Below are 16,167 nucleotides of genomic sequence, written 5' to 3'. Positions count from 1 at the left end.
CTCTAAAATGGAGCAGCAAGAAAATTTCAGTGTCCTATACTGGATTCTTCAGGGGCATGAGAGTCCTCCCCATCCCACCCCCATACAGCTGTAGAAGCAATAATCTGGGCAACCAAAATCATGAGGGTTGCTGGACTTCTTGCTTGTGCTTAGCAATGTAAAGCACAAGATAATGGAGTTTAGGGCAGGGGAAGGAGAAAGATAAGGAAGCTCCTGAGCTATTGGACATGGGAAGCCAGTGCTGGCAAAAGAAATGTTCTAAATTCGAAAGAATCATGCCCCCCCCCCCAAGAAAAAATCCCAATCTTCTCACTTTGTGTAGAGCAGATCCTTGCCCAGATTCCTATAAGGATTCTTAGAATAACTAATTCTCTTGCTATACATCTTTGGTCAGATTGTGAGCCCATAGGATTTTATGAGGCAGCTCCCTGAAGTAGATGATGCTTCAGGGGTGATTCTTGATTGCTCCTTATGGAACAAGAGGTCTTAATCTCCTGCCTCACCCTCACTAGAACTTCGGTGTTCTGAAGATAGCCCAGTCCTGTCATTTATATTGTTAAGCATTTTCTCAGTCACAGAAATTCTTGATCAATCCAGACTATGTCATCTTCCCAATTCACCTCAGAGCCTTTTTTCTTTCAATAGTCATATTCTTTATTTCCAGTCCCCTCATCTATCACAAAACACTTAGAGTCTCCCTTACTTCCACCCTAAAATCTAGATTCAAAGCATCATGGAAGAAATAGGAAGGGCCAGAATAACTCTGATTCCTCTGAGGCTTAATTTCTTGGTGGACATATAGACCAGGATCTCTTTAGATGTCTAGGTTAAAGAATAGCAAATTAATCCTTCCCTGGTATACCCAGAATTTAATCTGGAGAAAAGAGGATGCAAAATATCTCTCATCCCTTTCCATTGTACCTGCCCTGATCTCCCATTGATGGAGCTGATCCAGAAAGGAAAGTTGAGGGACCACAAAAACATTCCTAACTCACCTTCACCCCTCCAGAAATGGGTGGATTGAAACTGAGAGTCTTTAAGGAAGGCATAGAATTGCCATTTTCAGAAAATCTGGAAAATTTGTGTTCATGGTTCTGAAGCCCCAAACACTGGCATTCCATTCTGGAGGGCCGGTTTAGATCTAGAGATAACTACCACTGTATCCCTTGGCTATATCCCTACCCCACCCCTCAGAAGAGTACTATGTAGCAAGTGAAAGAATCTCATTTTCAGAGATCCATTGCCATTAGAGACCAGCATCTTACTTTGGAGTTGAAGGAATGAGTTGCAGGGACCAAATCCTTCCACCATTGCAGTAAAAAGCTGTTCTCAACTCAGCTTATCTTAGTTTGTGACCATTCAGGTCAAACTTCCTCAGATGAACCCACAGAATCCATCAGCTTATAGCTCCAGTCGGGTTTTGCAGTAGATTTTGCCCCTAGAAAAACACAGACCCTGAGAACAAAATAGAGGACCTATTATTTAAGCCCTCACCTTCCTGAAATGACAACTTGCCTCATTCCTCTACAGACTGGTTCTTTGTACCAGTTGCTGGTGATTTCAAATTCCCTCTTCTTTGTGGAAAAGATATTGTGTAGGCAGCTCAGCCCAGCTTCTGTAGGAAGAATTGGAGCTGGGTCTGAGGCAGGAACCCACACTGGACTTAGATTCACAGTTTCTCAGCATAGGAAAAGAGTTTAAAAGTCATAAAAGCTAGGCTTATTCAGTGACTTGGGAGAGTGAGGGAGAGAGGAAGGGAAGACCTATTTTTATAGGGTCTACTATGTGCCATACTCTCTCAACAATCTTCACAACAACTCTATGAGATAAATGGTATTACCAACTTTTTTATGTTTGAGGAAAATGAAGCAAACAGAGATTAAATGCCTTGTCAAATTTGGGTCACATAGCTAGTAAGTGTCTAAGGCTGCAATGGAACTCAAGTCCTAACTCTAAGCTCAATGCTCTATTTATTGCACCACCTAGCTACTTCCATTTTGATATGCTTAATCAGCAAGGCTGACAAAATAGCTTTATGAAGTTTTAGATTACCCTGAAAGCAACAGAAAGTATTTTCCCCTGATAATACTATATCCTATAGATCAAGGCTTCTTCAACTTTTTCATTTGTGACCCCTTTTCACCAGAGAAATTTTTATATCATCGCAGGTATATAAGTATATAGATATATAAAGTAGCCATACAAATCAAATATTTACTTATAATAAATCATTTCATGACCCTCTCATCCGGTTATGAGACCCCATATGAAGTCACAAACCACAGTTTAAGAAGTGGACTATAGATAATGCTGTGTTCACTTTTGAACATCACATTTTAAGAAGCAGAGAAAGGCAAACAATAAATAATAATTTAATAAACAGAGAAAGGCAAACAATATGGCAAAGGGCCTCAAGTTTTTTTCTACCTGAATATTTATTGAAAAAGTTGCATGTGTTTAGTCTGGAAAATAAAAGATGGAAGGTGATCGTGACAGCTCCCTCCAAATATCTGAAGGGTTTTCATGGGGAAAAAAGAATAGATTTGTGGCAAAACTTCTGTTTTGCCACAAAAGGAATAAAGAAGCAGGAATAGTGGGCCTAAGCTTCAAAGTTAAACTTAAGTTAATGTAAAGAAAAATTAATAATTGCAATAATCCAAAAGGGGAATGGATTGCCTAGAGAGGTGTAACAGAAGCCTTGTCATGGGAGGTCTCCAAGCAAAAGCTGGATTAGCAGTTTGTCATATAAATTATAGAAGGGATTCCTATCCAGACTCAAGTAGAACTAGATGGTCTAAGTCTCCCCCCCCCACCCCCACTTTGCTCATGAAGGAATCTCCTCTGTAATCTACCTAACAGTGTACCTCTGCAGCCTTAGATCTTTACTATAAACCTAAGTGATTAGGAAATGTCTTGTCTGTCAGAAATCCAGCTATTGCTGCTGATTCACTGCCACATTAAGTTGGCAAAAGTTCTTAGAACTTGTAGAGAACAGGATGCCCCCAATAAGCCTGAACATGATTAGAGAGAGCAGGATGGTGCTGTGAATGAAAGAACTGGTTTCAGAGTCCAGAAGATCTACCTCAGGTTCATCCTGGATGTGCAATCTCTTTAACTTTTCAGTGTTCTAGATAACCTAGAACTTGCATTGGTAAAGGGAGTTTCCTCATCAGGAAGTTATCTATATCAAAGAAGTCATAGATGCAATCCTTATCCCTCTAATTGGGGAGTGAGGTACCACCACCAGCTGATTCTGGATATGGGAAGAGCAAGGCAGCTAGTTAGAGAATTTCAGACTCCCTAAGGAAATTCTCTACAGTGTATTTTTCTTTTCTTTTCTTTTTTTTTTTTAAATTCTCTTGTGACTCTGATTTAACTTGGTTCTCATCTTTTAAAGATGGGGATAATATTTGCCTTGTTTACTTCATTGGGTTGCTGTAAGGAAAGTGCTTTTGTTAACTTAAAAAGTGATTATAATAGACCTACTAGTGATATTTAGCATGGTCAGGAAGATTATCAAACTTTACCACTGGTGATACATTCAAGATATTTCTGTGTCCCAGTCCCTTTATTCAAAAGGTATATTTTGAGAAATGTTAAAAAAATGCCTTTTCTGGTTAAAAAAAATTTGGACTCATCCTTTTGAAGATGAGTCTCATTTGCCCATTAATTAGAGGGCAGGGGGATATGAAGGAGAGAAGGACACTGCATATACACAAGTATGAGGGAGTACACTTGAGAGTGGGAGAGGGACAAGGGTTAAGTGCTCTGAAGATAAGGGAGCTTGGGTTCTAGCCTCAGGGAGAAGGTAAAGGAAGAAAAGCTGACTCCACACACCTGTCCATGTCCAGGGCTGCTACTGCTGAGGCATGATTCCCTTCGCCTCCTGATTTCCCTTCCTGAGGCAGGCATCCTCTCTGAGTCCCTTTCTGTCCCCAAAAAACACCCCTCCCAATATTCACCAACTGACTTTTCTGCCTCCTCTGCCTCCCCACCAGGTACTAACCAACATGGCTCATCTATAAAGAATCTGGCCTGCCTGCTGACTCTAACCTCTCCTCTCTCCAGCCCCCTCAGGGGCTTTTGGGGGGCAGGGGGTGGTCAAGGGGAGGGGGCTAAGGGAGCAGGGAAGGGATGCTACTAACTTGCTTCCACCTCACAGGCTGGCTGCCCAGTATGTCTGAAGAACCCTGACCAATGTCTGTCTCTTTCTCTTTCTCTCTCTCCCTCTCTCTCTCTCTTTCTTTCCCCCACCTTTTGCCTTCCCCCACATTTCCTGGCCCTTCTCTCTTCTGAACTGTCAGAGCACCTTGGATTTGAATTAAAGGGTACGAAAACTCCATTATTGCTCAGACCCCATTCCCACTTACCCACAGTTCCTGACATTGTGTGTGCTGAATTGATTTTTTTTCTTTCCAAAAGAAAAAAAAAGGGGGGATAATTCCAAAAATCAGTTACCCTATCTCTTAACCATGGGTTTGGGAGGGGGAAGACTAGAAGGGAAAGGAAGTCCAACATTGCCATCCTGATTAATTTATGGAAAAGAAAGGTCCTCACCAGAGCATGTATGTGCATGCATGTGTAAGTATGTGTGTATGTGTACACATGTACACACTTTCAAGCAACCTATAATTCCCTTTGGGATGCTGAGGGAAAACATGCTTGTTGTGGCATTTTCTTCCCAGCATCCCTAAGGCCATTATAAACAGTGAGGACAAGAAAGAAAAAAGTACTTTCTCTCGCTAAGTATAGGGCATTCACCCCACCTCAGTGCCTGAGGTATGAAGCATCAGAGGCATACTAAGGAAAGAGAGGCAATGCATTGGGCCATTCCTAAGAGGAGGACCACTCTTGCCCTCCACCCTCCATCCATACTCTTGCCTTAGCATGGCTATCTGCAGCTAGGATTGGTCTCATAGTTCAGAGAAAGATGTGCAAATACAGACCCTTTGGGGAGTGGTGTTTGGAATCCACAAAAGGTGGACATCCCCTTAAAATGGACTTTAATCTCCCTCTTTACTTTATTCCCTCTCACTTTCCCATTGCTTCTCATCCTGTGTCAGGTCACGGCTGAATCATTCTATCTCTTTCATCCTCCCTCTGCCCTGATTCTATAAGATTCATCTCACCCATTGCGTCCTGTGTGCTAATGATTAGCAGCCATGTGGCCTTAGTTTGGGATGGTGACTAACAACTGTTTAGCAGTTATCCCAGAGGTTAGGCCTGAATTTCTGTTCTCTGAATAAATAAATCCTTTGGTTGTACAGGATTTTTGAAGGTCATCTCAACTGGTTGAAAAGCCTCCTTTCCCTAAAGAAAATGTTGTGTATAAGATTCACTTTACCCTAAGTGTCCAAGAATCCAATACCACAACCATTGAAAAAGATGCATATTTGGGTGGTTGAAGTTTTTTTTTTTTTTTTTTTTAATTAGAATGGATTCATCATAAGGAGTCATTTTGGTTTCAGAAAAAATATCTGTGAGCATGATCTTGGTGGCAGATCAAGGGAGATAATTATTCCCCTGTTGCCATCCTCAGGCACTCAAATGTGTGGAATTGTATGTACTTTCATACATTCCTATCCATGTCACTGTGTACTCCTATCTCCACTATAGACTTAGTTTTGCATATGTTTATATGTTGTGTAAATGTTTATGTATGTATGTATATCTGACGTTGTATGTAGGATCATTTTAGTGAGGATCTGTCATCACAGGTTTGCTTTTACATGTGTCTGTGTACATCAGACTTTGTGTGTTGGAATATCTCAGCATATCTGTGTGTCTAGATGTAGGTTTGAATGTATATGTGTACTACTGTACATATATATCACATAGTATACTACATGGTCTCCTATGAATGTCATGAGAGTTTGAGGGCTGAACTTTGCTGTATTTTTAAGTTTATATCTCTCCCAGAATTAGTGGAAAAACATAGAGAACCAAATTTTCCCTTCTTTTCCCTCAGCCTTCAGGGAGACCGAACGGGACATTTGATCCTAGAATTCTAGGACCAGAATCTTCCCCATATAGCCAATAGCTGTGTCTTCTTTTTTCTTCTCTTCCATCTAAGACTGTATACATACTTGTGTGAGAGATAGTAGGAAAGTCAGATTTGAGCAGTGGTAGGGTGAAGCTTAGAATCCAGGAAGCATATGATATGTTGTCTTCTCCATCAGGGTAGGAGTTATTAGGAACTCCACCTCATTAGGATCCTGAGTTTGTTGAGAAGACTTGGTGTTTTGATATCCATTAGGCATGTCCTAGCTCAGTTCTCAGGGACAGATGGCAGGCTCCATGTGAACATGGAGAAAGCGCTAGTTTGCACTACCATGGACTAGGACAGGGTGGGCTAGTACATCCAGAGTCCTTCCAAGGTCCTTGGGACTAATGGGCTTATAGGCCAGAACCCTATCAATCCAGCTATCCTTTAGCGATTGATGACTTCTGACTTAGCCTCTAAGTCTTTCCTGACTTCCTAGAGATTCTTCACTCATTATTCATACCCTAACCCTTTCATGTAACCAGAACAGTTATGGTTTATTATTTGGGGGAGGAAGAGGTGACTAGTGGAATGAACCAAACCTCTCCTTCAGAGCTATAGACAAAAAAGGAAAACAGAACAATCATGAGCCCTGCTCGAACCCCTTCTAGGATAGTAGAGGGTAGCTTGTGGAAGGTGAAGGACTCAGAGGGTTTTGGTTGGTCTATGTTGTGCTGCTAAATGAACTATGATGGGGGTACAGGTTGTGGATTTGGAAACATCATTCCAGGCATCCTGATTAGCCCATGGCTTCTTCTGAGTCCATCTCTGGTCATTGTATTCATTTTCTTTCCTTTCATTCCCCCTTACATCTCCTCCTCAGCTTCCTGGCTGCATCATTGCCTTTATACTCTGGACTGTTCTTCTTCCCCTTCCCCCTCCTCATAAATCAGGGTGCTGGGGTCAAAAGAGGAGATGCTGGAATGGCTGAGCTTGAGGTTGAGGGAGAGGGGCTGTGTCAGACTGGTGGGTGGGCTACAGGAGTAGTGGTGTGAGGGGACATGAGATACTTGGGGCATATCTCCAGAGAGAAGAGCATAACATTTGTAGGAAGCTAGAAGGGATCCAAGAAAGAGCAGAATTTGATAGAGAACCCTCAGTTTGGGAGGTTTTTATGGCATCTCCCCCAGGCCAGGGGCTCAGTGTGGCAGCTTCCCCTCAACTCCACAAGTCAGTAGCTAGGTTCCTGTTCTGCTCATCCCCATACCAAACCTCACTCCTAGTAATCAGCCTACCTCCTGCCCCCTTGCAGAAGCCGAGGAGCTGTATCAGAAGAGGGTCCTAACTATCACAGGAATCTGCGTGGCTCTACTTGTTGTTGGAATCGTCTGTGTGGTGGCCTATTGCAAAACCAAGTGAGTGAGAACCAAGCAGACAGATGGACAGATGGAGGATCTGAGGACTGACAGCTTTGGGGTGATCCTTCCAGCAGAGCTACCTGCTGAGTAGAAAGAAATGGTCCTCTGAAAACTGAAGAAACACATATTTGGTCTCTGCTTTAAGCCCCCAGTGACAAAATCTATAACTGTGGGCAAGAGAATACTCCCTGTAGCATCCACTCGGATGGCCCCTGCTCTGTGTTATCCTAGAACTAGCTAGGGATGGAGCTCAGAGATCTAAGACCATGACTTCCTACAAAGTGCTGCTGGTCCAGCCCACAGTTCTATTTCACTGAGAAACCCTTTGGGTCTCCTAGGCTTCTTTTGTCCTGAAAGAAAAGAGATTAGTGATTTAAGGCAGGGGAGGAGAGGGAGGAAGAAGATTTTGCAGAGGAAGCCCAGGATGAGATTAGAGTTTGGATGGTTCCTGGTGCATAATGTTAGCATAGAGTCCAAGCATTATGATATCAAGGGGAGAGAAAAATGATTAAGACATAATCACTACCTTCAAGGACCTCATAATGTACTCAGAGAAAAAAAAAAACTCAAACACATAAAAAGTTAACAAATAATAAAAATATAAACAGTCAGAAAAGGAGATAGAGAGAGATCACCATGGATCCTAGAGTAGTCTGAGAAGTATCCATAAAGGAGGTTGGAATTCAGATGAGTCTTGAAGAATAATAAGATTTAAAAAGAGAATGTTTCAATGCCAATAAAGGTTTTGGGGTGTGAAGACACCATGTTTGAGGATAGTGGAAAGGTCAGTTTAGCCAAATTTGGGGTACAGAGCCAAATTTTGCAGGGTTTTGCATATAAGTTGTTGGAAACACTCTATAGTGGAAAGTCCTCTGAATGTTTTGAGTAGAAGACTAACATGGAGAATGTACTGTTTTAGGATGATTTGTCCATCATATCATATTACATTTTGATGAGGGTACAGAGGACCTGGTAGTGCATGGAATGCCCTTTTGGGAACCTATTGCCCTGAGCAGGAGAACATTGCTATAAGAACCTTGAATCCAGATGTTGCTCCCTCACCTTTCTGCAGGAGTCAGGTGGGAGAAGACATCTGGAAGGGAAGGATCATAGAAATAAATCATGGAAAAGTAACCATAGATTGTTAAAGCTAGAAAAGATCTTGGAAATTATTTAGTCCACCCTCCTCATTTTCTAGATAAGAACATTGAGACCCAGAGAAAAGTAAGTTATGATTCAAGACTACAGAGCTGGGTAGTGGCAGTTGGCACTAGAGTCACCCTCCTGGTTTTCAGGCCAGTACTTTTCTCACTACACTACACTTCATGAAGAGGGAAGATAAGAAGATGTCGGGGTTCTATGTAAACTCCTTCCTTCTTACAGAAAACAGAGGAAACAGATGCACAATCACCTTCGACAGAACATGTGTCCAGCCCATCAAAATCGGAGCTTGGCCAATGGACCCAGCCACCCTCGACTAGATCCTGAGGAGATTCAGATGGCAGATGTAAGTGGCATGTGGGTCTCCTTCTCTCTGTGTCCAAGGAGATATCATTCACTAGAGGCAACAGTCTTGTGTGGGACTGGCATCTCCGTACCCATAGAGCAAGAAGTGAGACTGGGAGATGTCAATGATGTAGTGACCTTGTGGGTGTTCAGCCCTTCAGAGTGTTTATTGACTGTGTTCCTTGTTGGCACTTAAAGTTAACAATTCTCTTTGCATAGCTGCTGAGTCAGGAGTGCCTTTCTAATTTAAATTATTATTTAATATTTTTAATTAAATGTATTTATTAAATTATTATTTAAATTAAACTCCTCCTGCCCTGCAAAAGCACACACATACCCACTCACACACTCTGGCACATAGTAGGCACTTATAAAATGCTTATTGACTGTGATTGACTTTAATGAGTCAGAATAGTCCTACTTACACTTTTCACTACCAGGTCAAAAGAGTTTCAGAGCAGCCAAATCAGGGTTCTTTTGTCCCTGATTTCCTCAATTCTCATGTTACCCAGTTCATGTGTCACCCATCTGCCTTTCTTTCTCTGTTCCAGTACATCTCCAAAAATGTCCCTGCCACTGACCACGTCATCCGGAGGGAAACTGAGACCACATTCTCTGGGAGCCACTCCTGTTCGCCGTCCCATCACTGCTCCACAGCCACACCCACTTCCAGCCACAGGTGGGGATACTTGTTTCATTCCCCAAAGGACTCCCAAGTTCTCTCTAAGAATTCATGATGGATTTGACCAAGTCCTTTTTGAAGAGGTTTCTGATTTATCCCAAAACATCATCCTTGAATTATCAAAGTTTTCCTCTTTGTTCTGGGCTCTGTGGCTTGGGAAACAAGACTGTGTTTTCCCTCCCTATTCCCTTCATGAGATTATGGACTAGAATTAATATATAATCTCAGCCTTTCTCTTTCTAGACTTTTCATACACACAGATCTACACCTATCCACATGTACACACATGCTCATTCTCATTTTATCTCTGTTGATCTGTCAGCCTGTCTCTTCCTTTCTCTCTCTCATATATGCATACACAATATTTACACTTTGAAAAATGAAAGAAATTTGACAGATAGTAGTATTCTTCCTTGAGTACTTCAGTTTTAAGAACTCCTAGTCATTGGCACTGTGGTCAGAAAGAAGTAGCAGATCTAGAGAGGAGGGTGAAATAAGGATGTAGTCAGATGTTGGTATGATGGAGCAGAGAAGACAGCAACCAGCATTGGTCAGTGCACAGACCACGAGAAGATGCAAGGGAGATGGCAAGGGAAGAAATCTACACACTGTTCTCATTGGCTCAGAGGTCATACATTAGTAGAGAAGGGTGATTGCTTTTGGTCAGTGTATTTGTTGGATGTTGATGACATAATAATTTGAATGCTGAAAACCTATTGATTGAATTGACATGACAGTTGTATTCAAATATATGAAGACTCTCTTATGTCCCTCAAGAAGGATTATTATTCTCCTTGAGCCCCAGAGCACAGACTGAAAAACCAGTTCACCATAGATTTACTATAGGAAAAAAACGCCCTGACAATTAATGCCAGGCATATACTTGTAGGGAACCTATAGAAAAAAATTTATTCATGAATATGAATGGGTTAAACTAAATTATCCATGATTACTTTTTCCAACTCTGAGATTCTAAGATGCCTGGAGGACATGGAGTGTCAGACCAATCTGGATTGGTGATTATGTGGGAGATAAGATAGAAGAGATAGGTACCTGTCATCTTGTCAAGGATCTTGAATGTCATGTAGACCAGTGGTGTCAAACTCAAATAGAAATGGGGACCACTACACCATAGTAGCCCTATAGGCTGGTGCATATTGACTTAGGAAACTGCATGTCAACATGATCTTTGCATTCTATTGTATTTTTATTTATTTTGTTAAATATTTCCCAATTTCATTTTTTCCTACTTGGGGCCATATTTCAAAATGTTAGTGTTATAGGCTACATGTCTGGTGGACCATGTTTTTTTTTTTTTTTTTTTTTTTTTTTTTAACACCTTTGATGTAGGTGGATTGGAAGCCACTGAAGTTTGATTTATCACTTTTTAATTGGTAAAGTATGAAATAAGAGAGGGAAACTTAGTCATGGTTCTATGTTATTTAGAGCTTTGACAAAATGAGAAATCCAAGTTCTAAAAATAGAGAGGCTTCATTGGTGTTACTGATGGTAGGGAAAGAATACAAACTGCCTAATTCAATTCAACAAATATTTATTAAGTGCTTATTTTAAAACTATACACATGGGCCAGGGATTGCAATGATAGAAACTACCAACAGAGATAAATGTTCTACTGAGGGGAGTTACAGCATTTATATAGATAAATTAATAAAAGATGATTGGAACTGGGGATCAGAGAAGAGATTCAGGAAAGTTTTCATTTCACATAGGATGTCACAACTGAGCTGAGTCATGAAGAAGTGAGAAGTGAAGATGGAAAAAGAATGTTGAGTTTGGGGAAAAATTAATAGGCTGGTTCAACTGGACATACAGTGTGTGAAGGGAAATAACATGACATGAGCCTGGAAAGGTTGGCAAAAAACCAGATTGTAGAAAGATTTTTGCCAGATGGAGGTAATAAGCATTTATATAGTGCCTACTACCATGTGCCAGGCACTCTGCTAAACACTTTTTTAGGAAAAAATAAATATCATATTTAATTCTCACAACAACCTTGCAAAGTAGTTATTATCTTCACTTTACAGTTGAAGAAAGTAAGGCAAACCAAGATGTTTTGCTAGTTTGAGGAATTTGCATTTTATTCTAAGGAAATGAGAAACTACTGAAGTTGGGTTTTGGGTTGTTTTTTTTTTTTTTTTTAATTTAAGTAGAAGAGAAATGTGGTAAAGCCTATGTTTTAGAAAGATTAATTTCCCAGCTATGTGGAAAATGAATTGGAGAGGGGGAGAGTTGAATCAGGGAGGCCTACTGGAAAGCAGAAGAAGTCCAGGTGAGAGGTGAACAAAGACCTAACCTGGGCAAGAAGCCATGTGAATGGAGAGAAAATAAGGGAGATACAAAAGATATAGTGGAGAGTGATTCAACAAGTCTTGACAACTGACTGGTTAGAGTCAGATTGTGAACCTGAATAACTCCACTGAAATGGAGAAGTATATAGGAAGGTTGAGGTTTGGTTGGGGGGGGGAGGGGATAAGGAATTCTGTTTTGGACTGTTGAATTTGAGGTGCTGAAGAAGATATCTTATTGATCACAACAGGAAGACTACAATTTCAGGAAGGAGATTGTGCTGTCATCTAGATATGTAGATCACAGAGTAATCTATGGGAGAGACCTTAATTGAAAGAAACCCTATGGGAACTGCTAAGATTATCCAAAGAGAGTGGAAGGAGGAGGAAGTCCAGCATAGAGTCTTGTGTTGTAACCACTAAACAGGCAGAAATGGTTGGTGATTCAGCAAAGGAAGCGAAGAAGGAAATGAACCAGAAGGAAATAGAAGTGAAGGGAATAAGCAATTGAGAATCTCTCAAAATTCTCTCTCCATCTTCATATTACCTTTATAATTATCTCAGGCACATAGATTTAGAACTAGAAAAGACCAATTCCCTCACTATACGTATAGGGAACTTCAGCTCAGGGAATTGATTAAGGTCACACCAACAGTGTCAGAAGTGGGATTAATCCCAGATCCTCTGATTTAAAAGCATATGTACTTGTCAACTGCCAACCTACCTTGTACCGATTTGCCTATATATTGTGCACATTTTCTATCTCTCCAATAGGAAGGAAGCTCTTTAAAAGAAAGGATGTTTGGGGTTTTTGTTGTTGTTGTTTATCTTTGTATTCTCAATGCTTTGCATGGTTCATCATTTAATAAATGCCGAATTTTAATTAGGTTTCCTCATCCATACCTTAAATATCTTCTTTTGCTGTTCTTCCCCAGACATGAAAGCCATACATGGAGCTTGGAGCACACAGAGAGTTTGACTTCAGATTCCCAGTCAGGTATCATGATGTCATCTGTGGGTACCAGCAAGTGTAACAGCCCAGCCTGCATTGAGGCTCGTGCCCGGCGTGAAGCAGCCTGCAACATGGAGGATGAAAGGCGGCCAGCCATGCCATACCATGATTCAGTGGACTCCCTCCGGGACTCGCCACACAGTGAGAGGTCAGCCTTGCCTCCAACTAGTCTCCCACTTTTTATCCCATCCTTCTTCATAACTGTCTGGCCTAGGGTAACAGCTGCTTAAATAATCATAACAGCAAAACTTTATTGCATCTGGTGTTTTAGCAAATAAAATCTCAATCCATTTCTAAACACCTTGTGGAGCAAGTACCCCTGTGAGATAGGCAGATTGCCATCCCCATTTTACAATGGGGCATAATAAGTCCCAAAGGGATTAAGTAATTTACCTAAACTGATGGAAAAAGTTAGACATTATGCATCAACTCTGAGATTTTCTGGTCAGCACAGTGAACCAGAGCTAAAAAGGAAGGTATATGGAACATAGTTGGGGGCATTGTGATTGTTGAGACAGAAGTATAGCTGAAAATGATCATTAAATCCTAAAACTAATCGTTAAGGTCCCTTCCAGCTCTAGAATTATGTGATTAGGAAATGATGGTGTGGCTCATTACTTTAAAACTGCTCTTGAGCCTCTGGGTAACAGGAGAACAAGGAAACCATCCTTCCTTTTCCCTACTTGGCTTTTAGACATTTGTATTTGAGATTTGCCATGGGCTTAATTAGCCACTTCTTCTACCAGATGTGTCCAGTAACAGGTTCCTACCTGTCTAGAGGAAGGGTGTGCAAAGTGAAGCACTGGGAAAAAAAGAAACTGATTTCTACTTTTGTGGGGTATGCATAAAGAAAGGTTAAATTCTGGGCATTGTATTTTAAATGAGATTTGACAAGCTGGAGTATGTCCAAGCTCTTGTCATGCTATGGGCTCATATCATGTCCTACCTTCCAGGGAGGATATGATACCTAGCTTCAAAATGTTTGAAGGCTTTGACCTTTGAGGGGCTCCAGAAGTTGGAGTGAGGCACAATTGGAGGAAGTTACTGGAGTGGGAAGAAGGGTCAGGTTCAGGCTCAGTGGGAGCAAGAATTTTCTAATAACTACAGTTGTCCAACAGGAAAATACACTGACCCTTTGTAGTGGTGAATTCTCTAGCAGTAGCTCTTGGGGATCTTATAGAGCATTGGATGGGGAATCAGAATAAATTACTTCTAAAAGTTCTTCCAACTCTGAGATACTACTTTAAAGTAGGAATCTTTTCCCCAGGAGCCTCTCCACTGGTGTACCCAGTCCCAACCCTACTTAGTTTCTGCCTCCATTCAAGATACTCAGTATGAATTTAGGGAAGGGTTAGGTTGGCTCCTGAAGACCCCAGCTGCCTCTTGCCTCTCTTCCCAGGTATGTGTCAGCTCTCACCACTCCTGCCCGCCTCTCGCCTGTCGACTTCCACTATTCCCTGGCCACGCAGGTGCCTACCTTCGAGATCACCTCACCAAACTCTGCCCATGCTGTCTCACTCCCCCCAGCTGCACCCATCAGCTTCCGTCTCGCTGAGCAGCAACCGCTCCTTCGGCACTCGCCCGCCACCATGGCTCCTGCCTCTGACATGCAACGTAGCTATGACAGCTACTATCCACCCCGACGGGGCTGCTCCCATGACAGCATGGGAAGTTTGCCTGCCAGCCCCTTCCGAATCACCGAGGACGATGAATATGAGACTACACAGGAGTGTGCACCCACCCTTGAACCGCCCAAGAGAACATCTACAGGCCATCGGCGGTGGAGGAAATCCAGACTGAACGGGCACATGGCCCAGCGGGCGCGGGCCGTCCGGGACTCCTTCTCACTCAGCAGTGCCTCCTACAGTGAATCAGATGAGGAGCTGGTGGCCGAGTGTACCCCTTTTCTCAGCATCCACACCTCGGACATGCTGGGCACAGACTCCCCCCCGCTGTACCAGCCAGTGGACAGCAGGACTTATTACTCCTTAGACAGACACAGCACCCAAGAGAGCAGACACAGCCGTATCACACACCCACGGGGGAAACAAGACTCCGCTCCCCTCTAGGACCCATTCTTCCTCCCCTTCCCCACCTTGCCCTCTTTCTTCCCTCACCCCTTCTCATTTCCCTCCTTCTGCTCCCTGTATCTTTAAGGAGAACAAAAACCACACACTTGGAAAGAAAAAAAAAAAGAAATAAAAATATTTTTATTTTATATAAAAGGAAAAATATAACAAAATGTTTTATTTTCATTTTAGCAAAAGTTGTCTTATAATAGCTAATAGCAAAGACTTTTTTATAGGAAACTCTATTTATATGTAACATCTTGATTTACAGCTTCGGAAAAAAAAAAGAAACAAAAAAAAAGGAGAGATGGGCCAATTTTTTGACTATTTAATAGAAACCTATATGTGGTGCCTTTTTGCTGTACGCTAATATGGAGCTCCTGGAGAGAAGGCTGTGGCCACCTCCGCTGTCCAACAGGTTAGTGATCGGCTCTGGCCACCCCAATCCCACCATCTTGCCTCCCCTTTCCTTCCCTATTCCACTCAGAAATGATGCCCACCCTACCCTTAGACTGGACATAAAGAGAAACAGGAACTAGCCACAGTGAAAAGAACCAGGGAAGAGATTCCGAGGTGGTCTTATTCTCATCCTTCTTGGAACCTAATTTTGACACTTGGAAAGAAGAAATTTGGGGAGATGGGGAAGCAATGAGACCATTCCTCTCCCCCCAAACACCTTGATAAGGGGTAGGAAATTCTATGTCTCTTGGGATTCCCTTCCCAGAAAATAAGGCCTTGGATTCTACAGATTGGAAGAACAAAAGCTAGGATATCCATTTTTGAGACATTGAGAAGTTGGGTGTGACAGGATTAGGAGACAGACTAGGATCCCACTGGCCAAAGTGGGCAGGGCTTCCTCCCATCCCTCTCCACCCCTACCAGGGGTGGGTTCAAAAAAGAGGATACCCTTCCCCACCTTCAGTGTCCAGGGCTCAGAGGGTTAGCCCAGCAATGCATCCCAGGTCAGGGAGAGCCAGAGCTGTGGTGAGATGAGGGATCACCCACTTCCCTCCTGCCCCAGGGAGGTCTCTCCAGAGCTCCCCTCAGTTCTCTGCAGCACCTCGTTTACATGGTTCGCCTTTTCTCTTTTACGCCTGCATGTCCTGCATTTCAGATACTGTAGAATGGATGCATGGTGAGGCTGTGATTGAGAAGACACAATTGACAGTGTATTTGATTTTACCTTTTAGC

General features: G+C 42.2%; 1 protein-coding gene across 1 annotated transcript in view; it reads left to right on the top strand.

Annotated features, from left to right (window-relative positions):
- NRG2 (neuregulin 2) overlaps window positions 1-15,255 on the top strand; it is a 243,759-nt gene extending 228,504 nt beyond the window's left edge. Inside the window, 5 exon segments of the mRNA XM_074291546.1 lie at window positions 7,296-7,398; window positions 8,785-8,908; window positions 9,459-9,586; window positions 12,831-13,055; window positions 14,307-15,255. Coding sequence (XP_074147647.1) covers window positions 7,296-7,398; window positions 8,785-8,908; window positions 9,459-9,586; window positions 12,831-13,055; window positions 14,307-14,976 — 1,250 coding nt within the window. The 3' untranslated portion in view covers window positions 14,977-15,255.
- The last annotated feature ends 912 nt before the right edge of the window (window positions 15,256-16,167 follow it).

The sequence above is a fragment of the Sminthopsis crassicaudata genome, chromosome 2 (genome assembly GCF_048593235.1).
Source record: "Sminthopsis crassicaudata isolate SCR6 chromosome 2, ASM4859323v1, whole genome shotgun sequence".
Classification (NCBI taxonomy): domain Eukaryota; kingdom Metazoa; phylum Chordata; class Mammalia; order Dasyuromorphia; family Dasyuridae; genus Sminthopsis; species Sminthopsis crassicaudata.
This window is presented reverse-complemented; position numbering and strand designations above follow the sequence as displayed.